Source organism: Amphiura filiformis, chromosome 17 (genome assembly GCF_039555335.1).
Source record: "Amphiura filiformis chromosome 17, Afil_fr2py, whole genome shotgun sequence".
NCBI classification, from domain to species: domain Eukaryota; kingdom Metazoa; phylum Echinodermata; class Ophiuroidea; order Amphilepidida; family Amphiuridae; genus Amphiura; species Amphiura filiformis.
In genome coordinates this window covers 19,659,841-19,674,821 of record NC_092644.1, presented here as the reverse complement: position 1 = coordinate 19,674,821, position 14,981 = coordinate 19,659,841, and the positions used below count along the sequence as shown (strand labels likewise).

The 14,981-nt window shown below is 37.8% G+C and overlaps 1 protein-coding gene across 1 annotated transcript; it reads left to right on the top strand.

The window, feature by feature from the left end:
* Positions 1–6,678: 6,678 nt before the first annotated feature.
* LOC140137036 (uncharacterized) lies at positions 6,679–10,690 on the top strand. The gene is made up of 2 exons (XM_072158696.1): positions 6,679–9,054; positions 10,334–10,690. The coding sequence occupies exons 1-2, from the start codon at positions 6,691–6,693 to the stop codon at positions 10,688–10,690; spliced, it is 2,721 nt and encodes a 906-aa protein (XP_072014797.1). The 5' UTR covers positions 6,679–6,690.
* The last annotated feature ends 4,291 nt before the right edge of the window (positions 10,691–14,981 follow it).

Genomic DNA, 14,981 nt, shown 5'->3' with positions numbered 1-14,981 from the left:
GTTTTCCAAATAAATGAATAAATAAATAAATAAATATTTGTCAAGGTTCTTCCCATGACAAAGTCAATACTAGCCTAGTCACTGGGCTATAATGAAAGACAGAGATAAAAAGAATTAATCGCGTCTGATGTCACTGTCATTTACGATCCTTGATTGGTTTACACATTGTTGACATGGTGCCTTCGCAAAAGAAAGTTTCCTACTATATAGTATAAAGACCTAACTTTCGAGATGGTTTGCATGTTTGAAGGTGCAAAATTAACAATAAGGCACCCGGTTATACCACCGCGGTCAGCAATTTGATGATAAAATACTTAAGTTACGAGAGCTTAAAATGGTGAATGTCCAAGAAATTGACCTTTTCGGTAATAAGCCTTTGCGAGTACATGTACACCTGAGAAATCGTCATTTGACGCCGCGCCGATGCGGACATTGTTTATCGAACATCGTTACGATGCCTATCGAGTGCAGATCCGTCGGAACACGCTTTTCAATACGGAATAAATGCTAACCTCATCGTGACATCATCCAAGCAGCAATGTTCATTTCCCATTGAAAAAGCGTTATCCGACGGATCTGCAGTCGCCCATTCTGTTACTGCTCATTGCAACTCGGCGTGATTCTCAGGTGTACTCGCAAAGACTCATGGAATTTACCAAAAAGGTCAATTGTCTAATACAAAGAAGGTGATGGTTTTGATTCATGGCGTATCCGAAAGTATAATGATCCAAAGGTTTTATTTGACTTCAATAAGGTGTCCAGGAAATGGGAACGTGTGAAAGTTGCACAGTCAGAGGAAACCGACATGGAAAGAAGACAGAAGATTGAAAAACCGAAAAGGACTGAAAAGCAATTATTGAATAGTTTACTGATCCCCTTACTTTCGGTCAGAACTTCGCAATGAATGAAATGAAAGTGGTTCTTGCTCGTATCTTTCGCAAATTTAACTTCCCCCCCTGACCCGGATCACGAAGTTCATTGTGCTCAAATGGTGCTGAAACCGGCCAATGACATCAAGTTGAAAATAAAGCGCAGAAAATGAGATGTGAAGACATCGTAATTTAATACTCCTTAGTTATCGTTTAGGAATGAGGTTGAAACATTTAAAAGATGATAAATGATAATAAAATGCTTTGAGATTTAGATCAATCATGAACATTGCAATCAAGTATGCAATAATTCATATTCTTGAAATTTAAATCAGCTCTCAGTGATGCCCGTGTGCACGCTAAATGGAAACAATAATAATTATACCTAGTTGTGGAGACTGCACACCAATAGAGTAATATGTAACAACCCTGTTTTCATACTGGTCATTTCTATAGAACGCTTATTACAATTCCGTTATATAATATTCACCTCATTGTTTGATTATGAAACAGACTTATATTTTGGTAAAATACTTTAAAGTGTGACAATAAATCATATATGAGAATTGATTGTTCAAAATGAAATTACACTGATTTATTTACTTTACAAACAAATTGGTAATTAAGTTTGATTTGTTATCTAGTGCCAGGAAATTAAAATATGACCAACTTATATATATATATAGATGATTGTTGTCAGAGAAATACGAGATATTGAAATCAGGAAAATATAGTAAACTTTACCTGCTATAATGAAAGACAGAGATAAAAAGACTAAATCACGTCTGACGTCAGGGCAAAGGCGCGCTGTGATTGGTTGCCGACCTGCGCAGTACGGCATTTTCTGTCCAGTTGTCAGAATTTCAGACGCGACCTAGTCTTTTTATTATCTCTGTCTTTCATTATAGTCATCCAAACGTTGACACTAATTGTTTTATTTTGAGAACCTTTTTGGCGCTAATGTAGGCCGGGAATAATAAATCGATATGATCATTGAAGTAAATTTTAAATAAAAATTGTTCCGCGCTTGGAAGTTTATAAATGGTGACGAGGTAAATCGTTTTGCATTTAAACTTGGTGGACGCATTCAGGCAGTCAACTCAAATATCATCCTATAAAAGATTGTACAGTTGCTGAAGAAACAAAGAGGATGTGAAAGGTAAGTGATCATTTTTTTTGTATTATTTTATTTTTGTTGAAAATATTATTCTTGTTTAATGGGTTTCAAATCGCTTGTTTTTTACTTGTCAATACACATTTTTGATTTGTGTTCAGTGAAACCTAAATTCCCTCATCGTTACATATGAATTTGTAAGCGCTCTTTAAAGCAAAGTCATTATTCATTGAATTTACACCCGTATGACAAAACAGGCGAAACTAGTAGCTTTTCGCACAAGATTTGCAATTTAAAGAGAATTGGTAATTGCTCATTGAAATGAAGCTAGTATATGGACAATACAAATGTGCTCTTTTATTTAATGACATAAAATCTGAAAAATATTGTTAGGATCACTTGACGTTTTGACTTTTAAAACCTACATTTTGGTCAAAGATTGTGCTTAGGTCGTTTTCAACAGATTTCGCTTTGCTATAAACATTGAATTGCGTTATCTGTAATGAAAAAAAGGTGTTTTTAGGGGGAAGTGTTAGCTTTCGTTCGATATAGAACATTTTCTGATTGGAGAAAGGAAAAACTTGAGGTTTTGACAAAAACAATCGCAGATGCCTATTTTCCGCTAGTCACCAGCTAGAAGCTGACACAGCTCTTATGCTATGCACTCAACCGTTTAGTGTAAACAAAGACTGTGTAGAGACAGTTCACTGCTTGCTTGGAAGTTCTTGTACGAAATTGTGTGCTCAGGTGTATCGAGGGGGAAACTGTGCATAGATGCGTTTATAAGAGAATCGTTTTCTATCCCATCCTTTTCATATGAGAGCTATAGACCACTTGGCATGTGACGTCATTGCCCGGCAGTATGCGCGCGCATTATGGCTATTTCCATTGTTCTTTGCCCTGCAGTGTGCGTACGCATCGTAGTCTGCTAAGGGCATGTGCATTTTAAATCGCCCGCCACATTTCATATAGTACAGGAAAGCCATTGAACAGTGTAGCGGCTCGTTCGAGCATATCGATAGACGAGTCCCTCGCCTTTGTTGATAAATAGTGATGCCAAGTGGTCTATAGCAATAAGGGAAGCAGCGTGGCACACTGGTTAAGGTCTTTGCCTTTGGTGCGAGAGGTCCCGGGTTCAATTCCCCGCAGGACCAAAAAAATCTTATACACTCTCCTTGTGGGCAGATGACCCATCATAAAAAAGACCTCGATACAGTCGGTTCCGATCAGGGTAATAAGCCCGATTGTTGGCTACACTTGACTGTCCCGTAAAAATTGTCCTGATCAGCTATCTATGGCGACCCCCTTCGTTCAGCAGGACACTTGTACCTGGCCGAAGTTTCGTCAGCGTTATCTCCTAGATTTCAGCTGTTAATGCCTAGATATGCTCGACATAAAAAAGAAATGGACATATATGAATGTATATACTTATTTCCGGTTATTGGTGTAATTTGTTCTTATTTCTCCTGTATAGTTATTTGGCCTTTTACTTCATTCCATCCAAACTTTAGGTAATTATGTGAGCACTGAGCAGTGAGGGTAAAATTGTGGTGGAATGATGACTGAGTTACAAATCGTTTGTTTTAATCACTTTAAAACTGTCCCTACGATTTTCTGGGGTTTTTTGTTCAGTAATTGAGTAATTTCGTTTAATACATACATTGCTGCATCTCTTTCAGGTAATTTTAAGAACAACATTAAATTTGATTCAATAAAATCCTTACCTGTGCTCATGTTTTCTTTGCTAACAAAGCAATGGGTTTTTGTTGGAGTGAATCGGCTTTTTTGGTATTTAACATAATTTTAATCGTTGTTTTTTTTACATTTGCTTCAATTTAAACTACCATAAATGACCAAATAGTAACATACGGTCACTTCAAATTGGTATACTGATGTCTTCTTTGCAGATCTGTACAAAATTTTATCGTTTTAAAATCCCGATTTCATTTTTCGTTTGCCTGCAACAATTGAAGAAGGTATCAATCCAAAATCATAAGCTAAATCAGACCTACGGTTATATTCATGGAAAATATGAAAGCGCTTACTAAGCTCTACTATTTGCAGAGGCAGAGATGTAAGGGTTTAGGTAGAGCCTTTTGAATGACCCTGGTATATAAAACAAAAACTTACAAATTGGCGCATTTTGGAAACTGCAAACCGGAGAAGTTCAAATGATTTATTTTAACATATAGTGGTGATAAATTTGATGGTTAATTTGCACCAATTTTGCAGATGACGAATCGCACATACATGACGATGGTTAACTCCAGAATAATACTATCTATCTTAGTGATCTCTACAACTGTGTTCAGTAAGGGAACGACAACAACAGGTAAACATTATTTCTAAAAATATGGGACCGTTCAAAACTTACGCCAGGGGGAGTTGGGAGGAGGGAACCGAATTTGTTTTTGGGTCTTGAGGGGGAATCTGAATTTTTTACTTTAAATATGAGGGGGAATGTTAATACTTTGAAATGGGGAATGGGGAAAACAAAGGGAGAATTCGAACATTTTGAGCGGACACGAGGGGGGAACGTAAATATTTTTGTCGATATTTTTTGGTTACAAAAACTCCCACCCAGCGTGTATATTGAACGGTCCCTATTTTTAATAGCTCTTATGATTTAGAAGCGGACTTCAGAGAGACTTGAGCCTATGTTTTGCTCCACCGCCCAGAGATGGAATCGAAAATGTGGGATGTAACAGGATACCTAGATTCCATATAGATGAGTTGACCTCAATGTTTATCAGGCAAGGGACTGGTATATCGATATGCTTGAGTGAACCCCATGCAACCACTACACTGTTTATATACATAGCCTTATTGTGATGTGGCGGGAGTTTTAAAGACACGAGCCCTGAACAAAATATGATGTGCGGGCATACTGGCAGGCAAAAAACAATGGAAATTGTGATGATGCCTGCGCATATTGCCAGGCATTGATGTCAGAAATGAACTCATCTATACTGATCTAGGTAATACTAATAGAAGCCTAGCGTCTTGAATGTATGTGTGATGCAGTTTTGCTGTTGTTCCGAAATTTAAGATAATATCGATTGTCGAATTATCACCATCCATTAGGTTTATATCTTTTACACCTCTTCTATATTACCAGAGAAGACTTCAAAAGCAACGACCACTTCGACAGCATCTTCAACACCAGTGGAACCACGACCATTGCTGTTAGATTGGTACGGTGTTTCAGCTACCATTTGCATTTACGAACCACCCGAGACTAGGTCGTACATTGTTACCCACTCGTGTAACGGGAGATGTCAAGGCTTTAATCAAGTATATAGGTAATTCTATCAACAAAATAACATAATAATGATGTTAAAAGTCAAAAAGGAGTCATTGGTAACAGCACAACTGTAATTAAGAGAACACTCGCTATTGCAAAGCTTTGCGAGGACATATGTGCAAGGCATGTCAAGCATATGGAAAAGCCGAGGCATATGCATTGACCACTGACCTCGGCGTCATCCTCCTATAAATACACTAAACATGCTCCTCAAATACACTGACTCTGTTACTCATCCATGTCATTAAAGCCATATTATAACATTTTCAAACAAAATAGATTAGCATTTTTTTTGCCATAAAATGTTAGCTTTTACTGTCAGATATATCCCCTTTTATTTTTGAGCCGAATAACTACGGCAAAGCAAAGGAAATTCGAATTTACTACCAGCGCACATGTCGCCAATACGTACCACTCCTTCGGTCATGTTGTGGTACGACCCTTTGATGTGTAGATCACCGTCCCGCACGCCGTGTACGTACTGTGTGTTATGAACATCGTGTATGCGTTCGACTAATAATTCCATCGTAATAATAAAGCGCCGGTTCCGGCGTTTTATTCAAAATCTCTGATTTTGACAAAACTACAGCACCTAGAGTCTTGATTTTTGCAGGGTATATTGGTTTAATAAAGTACAATTTAATAATGAAAAAAAGGAATTTTAAACATTCAGTGAGGGCGTCTTCCTCAGCAAATGTTATAATATGGGTTTAAGACTGCCTAATCACATCTAATTACATGATTATAGTTCGTTTTTATCATGAGATCAAACTTAGTGACGTGGTGACTGCGGGTCTAAAACTCGCAATCGTTACACACTCAGAATAACACACAGTGTCATCGCCCCGATATATTCATGGCAGAAATCGCCATGGTAGGTTGAATCTAGAGCCACGCATGGCCATTTTGTTCCGATCTGTTTAATAGTTTTGAGGTGCATAATGGGCTGAGGGACATCCGACTAAGGCTATTGACAATAGTGTGTGAGTGAGCACGATATGCGCCATTAGGTCATCCGCTTTTAGACTGCCTCCACGAGTGTCCTACACTGCGCTATTGTTCGGCACATATAAAATCAGAATTTTTGTCAGTTTTTGAGTTCAAGACGCACGATTGTTTCTTAAGACGCAGCTAACGACTATCATATCAGGAAATAAATATGGCTTCTTTAGAATAAAAAAAATACGGGAGATATTCATCATTTTCTACCCCGGTATCCAAAGATTTATCGTCTGAATATCAAATCGTGCATAGCACATTCACGTGTATCGATCCCGGGTATTGATTTTAGTATCTCTGCTGTACCAAGTAATTATTAGCCAGGCGATGTCGGTGTGTAACATGTTTGTGTTTCTTCTTTTTTACATTCTGATAATTTTAGCTGTCAGTGTGACGATCTGTGCATGACATATGGAGATTGTTGCTTTGATTACGAAATCTACTGCAAACCCGAAGTCTTCGATGACAAAGACATCTTAGGACTTCACACAACGCTCCAAAGTGATAACTACAAGAATGTGGTATTCAATAGACAACCTGTCTCTGGTGGTGCTGATTGCGTCGAGTCAAAACCTGGTGTGGCTGAATTTGGTATTCTACTTATAGACACCTGTTCGGAAAACGTAGACGTGGCAACAACGGAAGCCTGTGTGGGACACACAGACCGTTATGATCCCGAGTCGTTTATTCCTGTTTACGGCCCTGATGGACGTCATTACAAGAACAGGTTTTGTGCTCTTTGCAATGGTATCGATCCGTCAACATTAAAAGCTTGGACACTAAAATTCGACTGCTACGACGACTTTAATCCCCTTGCTGACGATACAAGCGATAAAACAACTGTGGACATAATGTTAGAACTGCTAGATCAATGCACAATTGATCTTGTGAGCCCAACATTTGATCATAGATATTGTTTTCCTACAATAACTTACCAATGTGATGATGAATTTTCCGATCTTGAAATTGTCCGTGCTTGTCAAAGTTACAGCGCTCCTGTACAAATAGGCAATGCAATGTACAAAAATCCTCACTGTGCTGCTTGTAATAATGTCGATATGAGTTCGTCCTTCCAGTGTATTCTCTCCAACCCTTTAACTGTTCCGGCTGCTTTTGGATTTCCAACGGTGATATTGTTTGATTTTTCACCCAATGGCAATTCTCGCATCTATGACCTTGATGGTGAATTTGATGACATAACGGCGCACCATGAAGCTACCTGTGGTGTTGGTGCCACTTTTGATCCGTATCTTGCTCGTTGTCGTCAAATATATTGTGGCGATAATTTCAAATTGATGAATGGTAGCTGTCTTCTTGATCCAAAATTCGGTTCTGGATTTGATTTCAATTTTACAAACTCTTTTTGGCGGGCCGAGATAGAAACATTATCTGATGAAGAACTTTATTATGATTCGCTGCAAGTGTTTTTGGATTCGTTACAGGACAGTGTAGGTGAATGTGAAATCCAGTCTTATCTTTCGACTGAAATTGGTCAAAATTTCTCAGACTCAAGATGTGTCATTGAACAAGATTTTGTAAATGCTTTGGTAATTTTTGGTTATGGGCAAAACCCTGCAGAGGTCGTAGATTTGTTTGAAAGGTTCATTTTTAATGTTTCAGATGATTGTCCTGAGAGTACATCCATCGGTGTCTTAACATCAATTATCGTGACAAATTACGAGAACATGTCAAAGGTCATTCAGTCATGTGACAAAGATGGGTGGTATCTTGCAACTTTTAATAGCACCCAATACACTACAACAACCAAAGATGAATCACGTGTTATCCACGTGGCAACGGAAGATGTTTACGGGTCTTTCGATTCCGATTTCACTTTTCAGAAGCTTTCAACCTCTCTTGATAATGTTGATGAAATCAAAACTTGGAGTTCAGTAAACCATGTCTATCTTTGCATTCCAGAAATTAAATGTGTTATGATTATTCTACGCCCTTATGAATTTACTTGGATCGGCGATGATAACAACACGCTGTTGCACATTAAGAGTGAACGCCAAATAGCGTCAGAGCACGTCTTTATTTCTCCTAGTTCAGCTGAAGTTAGAGTTTGCAGTTCTTCTTTAAAAGCCTCCGCTGAATACCCCTATCCAGCTTTATTTATTACAAATGATAATCAAACATTAGTTAGTGTGATTGGGTGTACCGTGTCTATCATAGCTCTATTCATGGTGGTCATAACATACGTTACCTTTCCAAAATTGCGAAACATACCAGGAAAAACGGTAATGAATCTATCTTTTGCCTTATTGGTCGCCCAGCTTTTGCTTCAAACAGCTGTTGACAAAACATCCAATTATGTTGCTTGCTTTATCATTGCCGGATCCATGCATTACTTTTGGTTGGCTGTATTTTTCTGGACAAATGTCTTGGCGTATGATCTCGGTCGTACATTTGGATGGCAATCCGGTATGCGTAGTGAGCCATCGAGGTTTTCCTTTGTCAAATATGCTCTCTATGGTTGGGGTTCACCGGTAATTATTATCGGATTTTCTGTTGCGATTCATTTTATGTTATTTATCGAAGGAAGAATGCAGAATGTATATGAGTTGTCTCAGATGTGTTGGATAACAGCCGGCTATCAGCTGTTGGTAGCATTTGGAGCACCAGTGGCATTGCTTTTAATGGTTAATGTAGTATTCTTTGGGTATACAGTTATTGGGATTGTCCGGACTAGGAGTGCTGCTAAAATATTGAAGAAAGAGACCAATAAATTTGTACAGCTTCAAGATGATCTTTACCTTTACATACGTGTAAGTATATTGAAATAAAAAAATGTTTTGGTCGATGGAACATTGGCATTTACGTTACACAGTGTACTTCGGTTATATATATAAATGCGCTTTTATAAATGCGCACGTGACCACATCCGCGCTGCCATAACAGCTTATAGACAGTAAGTCTTGAAGTGACCATCTACACAGCGAGTGGTCTGTCTATACATTTGAATGCAAATGCGGAACAACAAGCGACTGCTGTGTAGCAAAATTGTCTATTTTGTCCAACTTTATGATTATATTGTAAACGTTTCCGTCGTTGAATATTTTTTTCCGATGTCAAATACTTTCAAAATGTTGTTTTTGATAACATATTACAAATTCGGAATTGCAAAATGTATAATAATTTTGCAATTCAATTAATACTTAAATTTGATGATATTTATCTATAGAGGATTTGGTCACGCTTGCTGGTCTTGGTATGTCGTGCCCATGGGTCACATGCGTATTAATAAAAGCGCATTTATACATGTAGATATAACCGAAGTTGAGCTAAATCGCAGATTGGGCTGCCGAAACCGAGGTTCAGCTATCGAATATGGGGTTTCATAGAGAGTCTTTCTATACATTTGAATGCAAAGGCGGATAACATGAGTTTGCTGTGCAGCAAAACGTTTCCGTCGTTGAATATTTTTTCCGACGTCAAATACTTTCAAGATGTTGTTTTTGATAAGATATTACAAATTCGGAATGCAAAATGTGTAATAAATCCTTTTCTGTATAGTGATCAATACATGAGGATTTGGTCACACTTGCTAGTCTTGGTTTGTCGTGCCCGTGGGTCCGTGCGTATTTATAAAAGCGCATTTATAAATATAACCGAAGCACACTGATAATATAACCTATGTAGTGTAATAACAACGAAACATACAAGCAAACAAACAGACAATAAAACCCGATGTTGTCGTCCTCTATACAGGGTGTATCAAAATGATTGGTACCCATCAATGTTTATTGAAAAGCCTACCTTTTCCTAAAACAACAGTGGATCCTCTTGAAATGTCCAGAATGCATAATTTATGACTTGTTTTACAATTAATCTACAAAATATTTGGATCTGGTGTTGAATTTTTATCTGTCAGGCTAATCCATTATCAATGGAAAATGATGGGTACCAATCATTTTGATACACCCTGTAGTCCGTATAATACAAAGGGACGTTTTACAATTATGTGGTGTTCGGCAGTTTGTGGAAATCCCAACCAAATGTAATCATGACAATAATTACTTGATGCATGCATCATTTCATTCGCAGCTTTCTCTTGTCGTTGGCTTGACGTGGATTATTGGCTTCATTATACCATACACTGGAATCCAAGATCTCTGGTACGTTTTCATCATCCTGAATTCTCTTCAAGGTCCGATCATCTTCATCTCCTTCACGTGGAATAACAAAACACGACTTCTTTGGCGTAGGAAGATCCGTGGCATATTGGGTCTACCGGTGGATGATGTCAAAACATCTAATTCTACGGCGTCAAGTGCTTTGAGTGTTACGAAGAAAGCAGCTTCGTCGGTGAAACATGAAAGTCATGGACTGAATAGAAAGGACTTGAATGAAAACCGTTCTGACCTTAAAGAAGATGAGGTCAAAGTGAATATAATCATTTGAGTCAAGGATGATAAATTTTTGCAATGTTTCGTAAAATTACTAGAAATCTTTACACGTCAGCGACCATGCCCGTATGTGTTTGGCAATTATTAGGTAATTTCGTAGTGCTTATTTATTGGACAGTATTCTTACCCAATTCTTACTCATGTGCGCATTTATAAAAGCGCATTTACAAATATAACCGATGACACAGTTGACGAGTTTTACAATCAAATGTGTCATGACTTTGACGATCTCTTATTGGAGTGTCTATAAAATATAAACACGGCTTCTAATGACATATACGGTATTGACACATAGATTGTATTTTCAGATAAAGTACTTCTTTCTTTATTGTCTAATCAATTACAAGGTAGTACGATTTGTACAGTGTTTTAAAATTATGATAAAATACAAATGATTGATTAGAATATGTTGAATATCGGTAGCATAAAGTCAATCAAAAAGGTTCTTGGATTTGGATGACCAGTTGACAGTAGCAATCTTCATTAAGTGTTGACTAAGATAACAGAGTGGTTATCGAAACGTACACAATAAGTGCAATTTATGGTATCAGAAATAAGAACCTTATTGATTGAATTGATTAGAATACCTGCAGTAAATGTAACCATGCAATGAACTTAGACTTGATAGAATTACCATATTATAATGTATTGTGAACAAAAAGGGGGTAGTTCATTGGTAGATCACCATCGCGGTCATCCTCGGAGTCTAATTTCACCCTTCTTAAGATGAGCACTCCTGGTCACCTTGCTGCAGTCTAACTTACAAACAAACAAAATCAGCTTGTACTTAAGCCTATGAATAGCTCGGATATAGATTTTTTTCTAATTTAAATATGTGAAAGTCCATGCTCTCTTGATTACAAAACTGAAAATTTTATTTTAATCGGACTTTCGGTTCTCGAGATATGGCCTGTCAAAATGGCGCGAAACCAACAAATTGGCAACAACTTTCTTTTTATTTTCTTTATTTTCGGCATGCAGTGTTGCCAGGTAATGTTCTAATTATATATGCATGAATTATGCAAAGTAAAGTTTTCAGATACAATTAGAAGAGGTATGGCACTGAAACTTCATGGGTAGTACACATGAAATGCAACAAACCTACGGTCGCGTTTGGCAAATTTCCATTTGCATAATTAATTAGGGCCCTAATCAACTTTTCTAATTAGTGGCCCAAATTAATTATGCAAATTGAAATTTTCCAAACGCAACCGTAATTTTGTAGCACCTTGTGTGTACTACCCATGTACCAATAGCTCTTTTAATTGTATCTGAAAACTTTACTTTGCATAATTCATGCATATATAATTAGAAAATTACCTGGCAACTGGACTTGTCAAAAATATAGAAAATAAAAAGAAAGTTGTTGCCAATTTGTTGGTTTCGCGCCATTTTGACAGGCCATATCTCAAGAACCGAATGTCCGATTGAAACAAAATGTTCAGTTTTGTAATCTACAAGGTAAGAGCTTTAACATATTTAAATTGAAAGAGAATCTAAATTTTTGAATTAGCCGATAGGGCCACCTTAAGCTATACTAGCAAGTGCCACACCGTTGCAACGGTCCACCCGGGGTGATGTAAGGCAGCAGGCAGGACTAGTGCATAGCTATGAAAAGTGTCGTTGAGGAATAGTCATTGGTAAAATATCAACACTGTCACCATCGAAGCCTATTTTCACAGTATGAGTGTGAACTGGGGTCTATGGGCTTAGGACCAGACTTAGGCGGGTTAACCGGTTTATGAGCGCTCAACCTTCCCCATTCCCCCAGAGCATATCGATGGTGTTGGTATAAACTCTATCTGTCGGAATGCCTTTGTATTTCTACATGCCAGATGATGTAGCTGGCTCTCAGGGCTGTTTTGGAAGCAGTGTCTAGGATTGGTTTTCATATCCCCTCTGGGACTCCTAAGGCAGCTAAACACTTGGTTAGTGATGTGTTGTAGAAGCCATTGCTTCCCACTTCTACTGGGAAGTAAAACACATTCCATCCTCTGTTTTCACATTCGGCTACCAGGTCTTCATATTTACACTTTTTCCTGGCGTACGCATTGGCTAGGTTCTCCTCCGATGGTACTGTAAATTCTATGATGATTGCATGTTTTGTGGTGGCTGAATAGATCGTAATATCAGGCTCTTACGAGTCGTACTTGACTCAAGGCCAAAATCACCTTTTACCCGAACTCACACGAATGCACAACACAAATACACTGTTTGATTAAGCTAACAAAATCTAAGTCTTTAATTGAAAGCACGTTATGATTGGTAGAATATATGACAACAAATGCACATACACAATAATCAAATATAATCACTCTTTAACTATTAAGTACTTAGCCAGCATTCTTCTTCTCGGTGATCATAAAGTTCTTGCAATGTTCTGGACGACTGATGTAATATATTCTTATTCACTTGTCCTGCGAAAATCAGCGAAGTCCAGTGTACACTTGAGTTTATAAATATCCTTGCGTGTGAAATCCTCACACAAAAATGGCGTTGCTTTCTCCAAACCGTTATCTCCTTGCGCTGCTTTCTCCAAACTTAACTCCTTGCGCTGTCCCCACTTATATTGACAGTTGCGTTGAATCAAAACACCAGACTTCAGCAAGTCGACAGAAGAATATATATTCCTTTCTTGGAAGAAGTACATTCTTTGACGTATTCTAGATCTTCTCCGACAACACTGGCAAATAGTAGTACTTTGACTACATAAAATATTTCTGTTTTGCAATTTCCTTTCTTTGAAGGAATTGGACTGTAAGCATATTAGCTTGCTAGCCCAGATCAACACTAGCAACTGTGACAATAATAAAGGCTATTGCAGCCTGTCAGATCTGTATCCAGATGATAATAATTGTAACATTTTCCATAAAGGCCTTCACAATCCGCAGTAGACCCTATGTCTTACTTTGGGCCATCTTCGTAGCTTTGAAATAACCATATTTCCAGCTTGTCGGTGAAAATATCCATCCATCTCCATCGCTCAGAGGCTGTTTTAAATAGCACTGTCGGAAACTCATGATCTCCCTGGCCACACTCAGTAATACTCTTTCAGAATCCTGATTTTTCTGCTATTTCTGATAGTCGATCAAATATATTTTTGATATGTAAAGAAACCTTTAATCGTTAGCTTTAATAAATCAAAATAATTATTTCAATCGGCTCACAACAGTTACATTTTAAAGAAATCCACCGTTCTTCACTCTGTCCACGGATGACGAGCTACGAGGTTTTAGCTACATCAAAATATTAAAATGAAACACACGATTAATGACATGGAAAGATGTTGAATTCGGCAGACGGCCTAATCCAGATTCGGCTTTTGGTAAATATGCATGCATTATTTTTGAATTCTTAAACACTTGAGAACGTTCCTGCAATCTTATTGGTTCTTACCCGTGTGATATGACACGATATCACACGGATCAGTAAGGCATCAAACGCAATACGCGTACTCGCTATTTGAACCAATCGGAGGCGCATAGCAACAACGGGACTGATCAATTTTAAGCCCTTGTACCGGGTTAAAAATTCAGATATTTTGAATAGAATAAGTAATTGAAACATAGAGCAAGTACTAAAATCAGAGCTTTCATACTTTTTGATATATGTTCATCTCCTATACCCACAGCACAGCGCTACTAGTACGGGTCAGTTACCTATGTGAGTGCCCCTGTGTTGTGTGCATACATGTAGTTAACAATAACTGCATGATGAGTTAAATGAGAGACATGAGTAAAATTGCCCACTTGAAGCACCAGTCAGGGAACTTACCAATATCTGGAATTGCCTGTCACGCATGATCGCACACAGTGACGTGGGCCACAATGCCCCATCATACTTACATGCCGCTTGCTGCTACGGCAACGTATTAACCAATGACAAGCTTCGATTGTGCCCGTTTGTCTGCGTAAACCTCGAAAACACTTTTATTGTTTTCTTGATGTCCCAAAGGTTGCATTCAGCCGGCAATTCATAGATGAATTTTACAGCATCACATGGTGTCATTCATTTGTAGTTCACCGGCAAAAGCACATAATTAAAGCTAAAGTTTATACCTTATTTTCTTGCAAGATAGTAATGCTTTTAGTTAATTAAAAACAAATATCCATATTCACGTCATATTCACGCAGTGCGATGAAGAGAACCATTTGCTGAACAGTTTGATTTAAACGTCATTCAGTACTAAAAATGAGTGGTATAAATTAGATGGAAGCTTCATATTATATAATAATTAGTAATATTCCATGATTCATCGGTTTATTATTGATTGTTGATAACTTGAA

Bases quoted from the DNA above. Each gene is read 5' to 3' on its own strand.
- LOC140137036 (XM_072158696.1), top strand. From the start codon at position 6,691: ATGACATATGGAGATTGTTGCTTTGATTACGAAATCTACTGCAAACCC. The intron at 9,055-10,333 runs GTAAGTATATTG...TTTCATTCGCAG, and splicing joins ATCTTTACCTTTACATACGT to CTTTCTCTTGTCGTTGGCTT.